The sequence below is a fragment of the Papaver somniferum genome, chromosome 5, assembly GCF_003573695.1.
Source record: "Papaver somniferum cultivar HN1 chromosome 5, ASM357369v1, whole genome shotgun sequence".
Classification (NCBI taxonomy): domain Eukaryota; kingdom Viridiplantae; phylum Streptophyta; class Magnoliopsida; order Ranunculales; family Papaveraceae; genus Papaver; species Papaver somniferum.
The window spans coordinates 70,535,787-70,546,440 of record NC_039362.1 but is presented as its reverse complement, the minus strand read 5'-3'; the positions used below and the strand labels follow the sequence as shown (position 1 = coordinate 70,546,440).

General features: G+C 36.2%; 3 protein-coding genes across 3 annotated transcripts; 1 reads left to right on the top strand and 2 right to left on the bottom strand.

Annotated features, from left to right (window-relative positions):
- Positions 1 to 207: 207 nt before the first annotated feature.
- Positions 208 to 843, bottom strand: LOC113279156 (F-box/kelch-repeat protein At3g06240-like). The gene has a single exon (XM_026527861.1). It carries the CDS (start codon positions 841 to 843, stop codon positions 208 to 210), a length of 636 nt encoding a protein of 211 aa, XP_026383646.1.
- Positions 844 to 1,653: 810 nt separating this feature from the next.
- On the bottom strand, positions 1,654 to 4,101 carry LOC113281856 (U3 small nucleolar ribonucleoprotein protein IMP3-like). The gene is made up of 4 exons (XM_026530739.1): positions 3,846 to 4,101; positions 3,611 to 3,718; positions 2,355 to 2,429; positions 1,654 to 2,233 (listed from the first exon to the last, which is right to left on the bottom strand). Exons 1-4 carry the CDS (start codon positions 3,977 to 3,979, stop codon positions 2,002 to 2,004), a joined length of 549 nt encoding a protein of 182 aa, XP_026386524.1. The 5' UTR covers positions 3,980 to 4,101; the 3' UTR covers positions 1,654 to 2,001.
- A 150-nt stretch (positions 4,102 to 4,251) lies between these two features.
- Positions 4,252 to 6,497, top strand: LOC113277511. The gene is made up of 5 exons (XM_026526588.1): positions 4,252 to 4,465; positions 5,264 to 5,337; positions 5,463 to 5,533; positions 5,620 to 5,695; positions 6,093 to 6,497. Exons 1-5 carry the CDS (start codon positions 4,344 to 4,346, stop codon positions 6,245 to 6,247), a joined length of 498 nt encoding a protein of 165 aa, XP_026382373.1. The 5' UTR covers positions 4,252 to 4,343; the 3' UTR covers positions 6,248 to 6,497.
- The last annotated feature ends 4,157 nt before the right edge of the window (positions 6,498 to 10,654 follow it).

Below are 10,654 nucleotides of genomic sequence, written 5' to 3'. Positions count from 1 at the left end.
ATACATCCTGTGTAAATTAAAAATAAGAAAAAATATTTGAAAATGCGCACGATGAAACTGGTTACATCCTGCCTATTTTTACATTTTTGTCCATTTAAACAGTATCAAAATCTAACTGTCCATTTCACCCAGAAATTATTGATTTTGGTCTTTAACCAATTTTGTGAAAAGTATTTGAGTTGAGTGATACTAGACTTTCAGTAAATTTCAATACACTGGTGACCCCAATGTACCAATTTCGGGTACTCTATCAATTGAATGCCCGAGGTCATATAAAATTAAACCATTCTGACCCTGTAGAAGAATCTCATCATTCTTGGTGAAAGTCCACATAATACTTACAAAAGATCCGTCCATAATTCTTTCATGGCTAATGACATAACGCTTAGTCCAAGATTCTTGAACTCCATAATCCCGCATCACCCATACTTCGTAACGAACCTTGTATATATAACTAAGTACACAAAGGCACCCTTCCAACAGTTCCACGTTCCCAAACAGGTGCCCATCCTCCAAAGTTTCTTTGGGTAGTTTCACTTCTTCAAATCCATCGTTGCTAATATCCAAGGAGATTATAGTGTTGAAGATGTCTTCATCACCAGTTTCACCTAACCAATGCAGAGATCCATTAACAAGAACCCCAGCTGTTCTATTAGCATCAAACCGATAAGGGATTGTTAGAATGCTCTTCCATGAATCCAACCCCAATGTGTAAACTTCCACTGTAGTTTCTCCACTCACGTCTACGATTTTAAACACCTTGTAATCGTCAATATTGTAATTATAACCAAAACCGTAGATGCCTATGTCCTTTTCGTAATCTTGATTTGGTGACCTAGGCATTTGTTTGTATTCTCTTATGGCTGGGTTCCAAAGACAAAGGAATCCCACATGTTCGAAATCACCACTAGATTCAAATATAGGAGAGACAAACCATCACAAGAAGCCAACAAGCCAAGACAATACTCAAAATTGAAGTGGCGATCTATTTCAACAGCAATATCACAAAGTTCATTCTGAGAAGTTGATGATAGTATCAATGAATCATAACTTACTGAGTGGATTAACTCGCCAAAATAAGATAAATATATGATACTAGGATTATCACTTTTAGAAGTAGTAATAAGATTAAGATGGGATTTGACGAAATCAGGCTTAGAAATGAGTTCATACCAAGTCTTGCAAACACACTTGCATACAAATATAGATTTCGCTGGCACTCTTAGAGGGATTTCGTGATAGAATTCCTCTGGAATACTTGACATTATTGTTTCCCATTTCTTGCAGAGTGAAAGAGACAAGTCAAGGTTTATGCTTGTTAGAGAGTGGAGATTGGTGATGACCCAATGAATCATTGCTAATTAACAAGCTATTAGTCCCATATCAAATCACGAGCCTCTCACAAAGTAGTGCAGCAGCTCCAAGTTTGTAGGATATTTGAATTAGTTGTTTCGCGGTTGATTTAGTCATCTCTCAGTAGGAGTTAGTTGAGTCAGTTTAGTAGAGTAAACATAGTGGAGAATAGATACCTGAAGTATTTACAGTTACGCGTAATATATTAGGAATTGGAAGCTGTTATTTTTACCAGATTGCTCGAATATCCACAGGCCCAAGGAAACCAAAACGAGTCTTCAACTAAAAGGGAGCCCTGAGTTGGCAATGACTGACTGTATAACAAGCTTCACAGTTCATTACACTGTGTTTTGTAATCAAACAGAACATCTCAATTAGGCAACTACTATTAGAATTCACAGTATTTCTCAGACTTGGAATGCATAACCTCCAAGTTTTATTGCTAGTGCAATATTGGAGGATATGGATCATACTGTCTCTTATATTTCTAATTAATAAAATCCCTTTTTTTGCATCAAAGCCGGACTAACAACAAACTAAAAAGCAAAATACATAATATTCGTATCCATTGTTTATCAACACTCTAGAAAAAGAAACCTTAAACTAACCGAGTGCTAATATCCGAACAAATAATCCTGGGTGTTACACTCAATTCATTGCATCATAATCATCCCTTTGGTCATTATAATCCAAGACTTTCGTCTTTATCTTGGATGTGTCCACCCACGTTATCAAGTCTTCCATGTTTCTTGTCACAAGGAAGGCAGGATCTGTAACTGTCTCTGGTCCAACTCGGATGTGCCCTTGCTCAATGAACATCACAGCTTCTCTCAAATGCTCCGCAAATTTCAAATGAGTTAAAACAGTTGCTAATCTTCGCCTGCACATTTATTCGTTAATAGGTAAATAGAGCAAAACAGAAGAAAAGAAACGTGCAGTATTTTCCAGTGGTAATGGTGGCTAAGAATAACTATAAAAGGATTTCTTGTAAGTACACATACCTGCAAAAGGAAGTTACAGATAATTTGTCACAAAGAGCTAAACTCTTCCTGGTAGGAATGACACCCATATTGTACCTGCAGTATCAACATATAACCATCGTCAATGCATGGTCTGAAAATTCAATATTTTGGAACTGTCTAACTTAAGCTGATGTGGACCATTCCAAATAAGTAATAATAACCTTATAGATTAAGAAGTTCAATACTCTGCACCACAGTATACACACAACTTTCTAATTTTTCAGAAGCAAAATTAGCCTTATCGTAATTGTAACCATAAAATAGATCATTTCATTTTACAATGATTTAACTAAGGAAAGAAATATTGGCAGCGGACAACAAACGAATAAGGATGCGCAAACAATTGTGTTAGTATACCGTGACCCATGTTCCCCTTGAAGAAAATCAAGGTATAGAGAGAGCAGAGAGGATTCACGGAACAGTAAGAGAGACTACATTGTGTAGTTCGATTTCCTTAACTGAAATAAAATTTACAGGACTCCATTTATAAAACATAACATAGGCTTAGTGGGTTCCCACTTCACACGACTTCCACTATCTAAACAATTGCATGTTGCACATCAAACTCCTGACTACTAAGCAACACTAACACTTACTTCCAATTCCTAATAACATGGTAACTCCTGACTAGGAATAAGTTAACTAATACATTACTTACACAACTCTTAACATAGTAGATTATGTGAACACTACTCACACAAGGCTAACACAAGACCAAGTCTAATTGTAGTTTGAGTTTAATTAAAACTCCAACAATATCTTCAAATATTCTCCTTTTCACATTCACTAAATTCCACTCTTAACCTGCAACAGTTCCCCTCACTCCCAGGTAATGGACTGAAAAGTGAACTGGTTGGTGCTCAGCATTAACCAAGAAACGCTTATCTAATCAACCACACCTCGCCTCGCAAATCCACTGTGTTTCACTTCTCGATCCTGGAAGTTCTCTACCTATTTCTTTATCATTTCATCAACACTTGTTTCTCCATTCTAGTCATCAAAGCTGCATTATGTTCTTCTAACCAGTTCAAACTTCAGAATTTGAATTTCGCCTGCCTAATTAACAAGATTTTTATGACCCTTTTCTATTTCTTACTGACAAATGAATACAACCAACACACCAATTTATACAAAAAACTATAGTTCTAGAAATCCACTGGGACGTTACTAAACTAAGAATACATATCCAGAAAAAACCTTGGAACACTTGCATAAAGAAGAAAGAAAAAACTCACAGTTTCTCAAGGAGTCTATCAGATATCTCAATTCGATAAGGATCTTTTGGATTCATCTGTTTCAAGATGTTAACGAGCTTTTGCACCATCCGGCACATTCCATTATACCTAAAAAACAATTAAATTTCCAAAATCAAGATAAAAAAAAGAGGAAAAACTCAAACTTGAGAACAAATGAGATATATATATGTTGGATAAAATGTAAAATTAGGTTAAAATGGAGCCAGAAACTTACTTCTTGTAATCGTCTCTCCCGGTGAGATTATACCTACGAGTAACTTGAATTTCTCTGTGTCCATGTTCTCTCTTAAACACATTGAAATCAGTTTTTTTCAACAGCTTCTGCTCATGAAATTTTAATTGCCTCATCGATTGATTCCTCTAATTTCCCCTTCTCTTCAAAGATTTTTTTTTTTTTTTTTGCCGACAAAAAGAAGAAGAAGAGTTATCTCAGCTTCTGTAAAACCCTACAACCCTTTTTGTTCATTTTCGTTTTTCGACCTTGAAGGCTTTGAACCTAACTAAAAGCTTTTGATATTGGCACCCATCATTCCGTATCACCCCTTAACCAAAACCGTGCTCCTTATAACACCGCCTTCCAAAATCAACAAGACAAAAACGATTTTTAGGGGTTCACCTAAAATCGGCTAAAGAAGAAAGGGAGTGACAAGAAAGGACTTTACATAAAATCGGCAAACCTTCCAGCCAAGAGATCGGCAAAGGAGCAGGAGGAATGAGGAAATTGAAACTCCATGAGCAAAAACTATTGAAGAAGACTGATTTCCTTAGTTGGAAGAGGGAAGGTGGAATCAGAAAAACGTATGTTACTCCTAAAAACAACAATAAGAAGAAGATGTAAGTTCCTTTTTTTATTGAAACCTAGTTTTGGATTTTATTCCGCGTGTCTACATATTGCACTGTATTTCTTTGTTGTGTTAATGCTAGATCAAGAGTGATGTAATATCGTGGTATCCAAATTTTTTAGTGCAACATAAGAACCTTGTCAAGTATTTTGGTATCACTGACTAACATTACTGATTTTCTCTTGCAATCTCTAATTGAAACCCCAAATGCTTGGTCTTAGCCAAGAGAAAATGGATTGATTGAACACACTATTAAACAAGAATGCCGGTCACTAACTATATATGTATGAATTGTTGTCCACAAGTTACATTTTGCACCGTCCATATGGACAAAAAGATGTGCGAATGCATACACGACCATAGGGTGCAACACTGTGTAGAAAAGTTGTATGGTAAAGAGTGCAGAGAGGCGCATACATAGTTGGAAATAGGATGTTTGAGTTCGTGCGTCTGGATTTTTGTGCGTTTGTGTTTTGTGCTTGTCTGATATCTCGTTCTGACTTTCGATGTCTCTCACGCACACACATGTATGTATACATACACTCGTATTTGTTATATATGTAGTGGTCCATTCTACTTGTTGATGACATAAATTTATACTTACCCACACTATTGGAGAAACTCTCTCTACTCTCTGTAGCTAAATCTAAGCGTAGTTAATAGTCTTCAATAGACCAGCATCTCCAATTGTTCATCTAATGGAGTTTCCAATATTGTTCATAGCAACGATTATTGTGACCGTACTCTCCACCACGTTAACTCCCTGTCTTTCTCTTTGTGATACTGGTAGTACTCAACATGGTCATCACCTTCAACCTCTGACTAAGAAAGTTGTCTCGTCGTCTCATGATGAACAAGCAGCCGGTTTGTAACTTATCTCTTATCTCTCACTAGCTAGCTTATCTCTTAGTTTTTCTATTTTGCTCTTCTTCTCTCTTTCTCCCTAATGGTATTAATTTTGTTCCATAACTTGATTGTCAATCAAACAGTACTTCCTAGCAAGAAGCAGGTTTTTACTAAACTGCCAAGGAAGCTTTTATCCACTGACAAATCCATGAATGTAAGAATTTGGTTTTGGTCATTCAGTATACAATCTTTGTTTTAATTTTTTAAATGTTAAGCTACTAATATTCTGAAATAGTACAGGTTAGCAATAATGCTGGAAACAAACCAACAACTGATATGTCAGAAGCCACCAAGAAAACTCAAGGAACTTTGTCAGGTGATGATCTATCCATTAAACTCTACACATTAATCAAACATCAACAACAGTTGTGCAGTAAAATGACTCTTTAAATTGTGCTTTATTAACTATAGGAATCTTCTTCTTGTTCTTTTATTAATAAATGAACAAGAATCAAATGAGCTATGTGCTAGAAAAGCAACCAGCTTAACGTATAAGCAAGAAAAATTGTAGAGTATAGTATCCAATAATCTTATATCCAACCTCTGCCTGTTTAAGATATCAGCCGTTGCATTTGATTGGGACCTTACTTGCGGTCATATTTGGTAGTGACAGACTGACAGTAGCAGACCCTGTTTTTTTTTTTTATATATTTTGTAAATGTTGGCGATAACCAGATCTCTGTTTAACTTGTTTATTGTATCTATAATGCCAGGCAAGCGACCACGAAATCACGATATAATGGAGGGAAGAAAAGGAACCCGTCAGACTTGGGTCGAGTCAAAAGCATACCAATATTTTACTATGGATTACAGTGAAGTTCGAAGAAGACGACCCGTACACAACAAGTTCATGCCGCTCCAACACTGAAAAGGATGTAGTTCCAAATCTGAGTACCTAATTCTTCCTGTAGGAGAAATAGTATTGTAATTACTAAGTAGGTGATATCAGAACTGTTTTCGCCTCTAAGCTACTGTTAATGGCCGACACTAGAGAGTAAAACAATAGATTTGTTTTCAGCTTTTGAGGTTAAATATCTAATGTTGTTAAATTAAGTATTAAGGTTTAAGTTAACGATGTAGTCAAAAGATTAATTTCAAACCCCAACACTTCGTTATTAGCTCTCACAAGTTACAACAAATGTGTCTATCTTTTAGTACCTAACCTCTACGCCTCTACCTACGTGATTATCTATCGGTTTTGGATGTTTGAGTTTCATTCAAATTTATTAATGGAACCATATACTGATAAATTTCTGCTGAGGCCTGAGGGATGCATACTGGTCTCGGATGGTGCATTCCACTGGTCCCAATGGCTAGCCCTTGACTAAATGAGTGAATCAATCATCTCTCCATGACTTTTAACCTGAGTATCAAATTGGAAAGCTCAATCTGAATGTAACGAAAAAAGTGATAAACCAAAGACATTTCTGTGTTAGTGTGAGTGCCAATATCCCGGTTCCGAAAATCCGACGTACACTACAGTATTATGTTCCAAGATGCAGTCAGCTTACACCATCATAATGCTTCAGATGAAGCTACAATGCAGTTAAGTGGTAATGTGAAGCGGCAGCTTTATGCCTTGGGTATATTTTGGTGTGACTAATATCAAAACACATGGGTGATGACTGGAATGAATTATTGTCATCTCAATTGCAGTATGCAGAAAAGAAAAATTATTGAATTTTTAAAGCAAACTAGCAAAGCAAGGCTACCCTCGAGGCTCTCATGCTGCACTGCCTCGTCTCAGTGTAACGGTGCTGTACAACAACTGCATAAAACAAGTACAATTGGCTGATTTTTTCCTCAAACACTGGAAGAAATATAGAAAAAGTAAATTCGTTCCCCTCCAAGCAAAATTTCTCACAGGTTTCAAGTTAGCCTTCGCCGATGATGTTTCAAATTGGTGGCAATCTTATCCACTAGAAGCAGATTTATCCAGAATGTTATACCATTGCACTGGGGAATACATTAATAATACCAAACAGCCTCCAGAAAATCTGAACATGATTAACAGTCTAAAGCATGCTTAACCAGAGGCTTGAAATCAAGCGACAAATAGAAACTAGCATTGTCCAAAAGATAGTGCAACTCTAGGTACGGACATCCCCGCAAATTTTGATCTGAAAGTTCACATGGTAGTTAGGTCATAGGTGCATACAATCCAAACTCATATCTGAGCTTCAAAAGAAGGAATTTTTCGGAACCATAATTTTTTTTGAGGGACCATGATTTGATTAGGCCACATTCCCTATGATTATAAGGGGTGACCTAAAAGGTGGAGATGACTAAGTTACCCTTTTATTAATTAAATAAATATTTATTTAATTAATTAAAATTTAAAAATTTATTTATTTTCTTTTTTTTTAAATATCTTTTTTTAATTTTTTTTTTGTATGTGATTCGGCAAGGGAAAAATATATAAAGGTTTTTTTAGATAGGAGTTCGGTTAAGTAAAAAATTTCTAAAACTTTTGCGAACGCACCGAACTTTCAGTTCGATTTGCAAAGATTTTTATGAATATAACCGAACCATGTTCAGCGTATTTTCAGATAGGAGTTCGGTTAAGTAAAAAAATTCTAAAGAAATTGCGAACAAACCAAACTCAAAGTTCGGTTAGGTACAAAATTTCTAAAACTTTTGCGATTCTGACCGACGTGTTCTTGGTATTCTATGTTTCAGGGAGTTCGGTTAGAAAACTAGGTTTTTTTTAAACTACTCCTGACCGAACAACTCTGTAACTAACATTTCAAATCTAATTTGATGATTTCTAGTCGATTTTTTCAATCAAAAACAAATTAAAAGCAATGGGTTTGTGGGAAAATACCTCAGAATTTACATATCGCTAAAGGGTTTGCGAGAAAAATACTTGCGAATTTGTACTCGTCGAACCAAAGCTAATTGAAAAAAAGGAAAAAAAAATAATTTTTTTTCAATTTTTTAAAATAATATAAGGGCATTTTGGTCATTAACTAAAATATGTGGATAAGGGGTGGCTTCACTTTACTTCTAAATGTCCTCCTAAAATTGAAACCATGGTCCCTCAAAAAAACCATGGTCCCCAAAAAATGGTTCTTTCAAAAGGCACTTGGGCTTCCAACTCAAAACCAACTAGCTTTGAGTTGGAAGCCCAAGTGCTAATATGATATCAGAGCTAGGCCCTTTATGAGACGTAAGACCTAGTAAGACCCAAAAAGTCAGGGTAACCATATAGCGGTCCACGATGTAGAGAGCTCAAAGAGCCCTATACGTGGAGGGGTATGTTAGAGATGTATAGTCCCACATAGACTACTTCCTAAGCATGACTCCTCAATATAAGCATGAGGGCGTCTCCACTCACTGCCAATTGGTTTTGAGTTGGAAGCCCAAGTGCTAATACTGCTTACCTCACATGACAATTACATTCAAATTTTTACAAATTTGTATAAAAGTACTATAAAAGGATTTAAATCAGTGGACTCTCATCAGTTGTAACTGAAAACATTGGGGGTACCAAAATACACCACCAACTTTTTCGTAGGCAATCTGTATGGACAAACTCAACACAACTGCGAGAGTTAAAACCCAGTCAAGGAAACTGTCTAGAGTTATATCTCTATCTCTCTTACGATTAGAACGTTTATAGAATTGAATCCGTGAACCTAATCACAAAGAGAGTTCTTGGACGGTACCAAAGACCAATGCCCAAGGGTCAATCAAGTCGTATCCATCAAACTAGGTCGGAGTATCTACTCTGATTGATCAGTGCACAAGCTGTGATATTTTAATTATAAAGATGAACAATATAATGCGGAAAAAGAAATAACACAGACACCAGAAATTTTGTTAACGAGGAAACCGCAAATGCAGAAAAAATCCGGGACCTAGTTCGGATTAACACCAAACTGTATTAAGACATTACAGACACTAGCCTACTACCAATTAACTTCGGTCTGGAATGTAGTTGAGCCGGAACTCAGTCTCCCACTGATTCTGGTACAGTCGCGCTCCTTACGCCTCTTGAATCCCAGCAGGACTTCGCGCAATTGATTCCCTTAGATGACGTCACACCAACTAAGAGGTGCTTCAACTCAATTGAAGACTTTAAACCAAATCTGCCTCCCACAGATTAAGCCTATATAATTGATTTTCTAATTACGATCGAAACGGATGATGAAATCAAACGTAGGATCAAGGTGATGGAAATCAATAAAAATTTGACAAAAGTCTAGCTATCCTCAAAATCCAGACTTATGCAACCCTAAGTGCAGCCTAGATTATTATTCACCTCACAAGTATAAAAATCACAAAGTTGAGACAAAGAGAACTTTATGATTTGTATCTATCTTGTTTAAGTGATAAATCAACAATCGAACAAGATCAGGATACTCGAGTTATCAAGATAAAAGATAATTGGACCTGGCTTCATGAATCCCAATGAATTTTTTGATAGTCGCTAAACCATAAAAGGATTTCTGGAAAGGACGACTCTAGATACAGCTAGGACACACCAAAAAGTGGTGTCCGGATTTAAAGATCCCAGTTGCCAAGAATTCCCCTTATATAGACATTCAAACCATATGTTGCTTTAGGTTTAAGCTAAGATAGATTTGGAACCAACCAAACAATATTCACCGTTAGATGAAAACTTTGAATTTCATTCACATAAACAAGATATACACTCTGGTTAGATGAACCGTAACCGAACCGTGTACAAAGACTATGTTCAACATGGTTAGCCGAAACTAGCTGGTTTGAAATTAAAAGGTTAACACTCATTTTCATGAACACAAAGACATTGATCTTGAGTCACAATCATGTGATCAAAAAAGTTTAGTGTTTTAGAGAATTGATCAAATGAAAATTATCTCATAGAAATAATTTAATCATAATTGAATCATAATCGATATAGTTGGTAAATGCACAAAGTAAAAATACATATGAGTCGTTCGTGAATCAGCTGAGTCATGGTACGCAGACCGGTTTGCAAACTTATGAGCAAAACCGATTTCAGGAATTGACATAACTTTTTCAGTTCACGTACCGGTTTGAAAACTTAGGTGAAAAACTGAGTTCCGGAGTTGACAGAACTTTTTCAGTTTGCGAACCAGTTTGGAAAACTTAAGACTAGACCGGTTCCGGAGTTCACAGAACCTTTTCAGTTTGCGTATCGGTATGGGTACTAAACTGGTTCAGGAACATAGAACTGTATTGGTTCGCATATCGGTTTGGATACTTAAACCTGGTTCCCTTACCACAGTTCCAAAATGGTTTGCATAAGAATATGCATACCTATCCG

What these genes read in the sequence shown, in the direction of transcription:
- LOC113279156 (XM_026527861.1), bottom strand. Translation starts at nt 843, where the DNA reads ATGCCTAGGTCACCAAATCAAGATTACGAAAAGGACATAGGCATCTAC.
- LOC113281856 (XM_026530739.1), bottom strand. Translation starts at nt 3,979, where the DNA reads ATGAGGCAATTAAAATTTCATGAGCAGAAGCTGTTGAAAAAAACTGAT. An exon ending in GATAGACTCCTTGAGAAACT is followed by an intron (nt 2,430 to 3,610) that starts GTGAGTTTTTTC and finishes TTGATACTGCAG; the next exon opens with GTACAATATGGGTGTCATTC. An exon ending in TCTGTAACTTCCTTTTGCAG is followed by an intron (nt 2,234 to 2,354) that starts GTATGTGTACTT and finishes ATAAATGTGCAG; the next exon opens with GCGAAGATTAGCAACTGTTT.
- LOC113277511 (XM_026526588.1), top strand. Translation starts at nt 4,344, where the DNA reads ATGAGGAAATTGAAACTCCATGAGCAAAAACTATTGAAGAAGACTGAT. An exon ending in AACAACAATAAGAAGAAGAT is followed by an intron (nt 4,466 to 5,263) that starts GTAAGTTCCTTT and finishes TGATACTGGTAG; the next exon opens with TACTCAACATGGTCATCACC. An exon ending in CCACTGACAAATCCATGAAT is followed by an intron (nt 5,534 to 5,619) that starts GTAAGAATTTGG and finishes GAAATAGTACAG; the next exon opens with GTTAGCAATAATGCTGGAAA.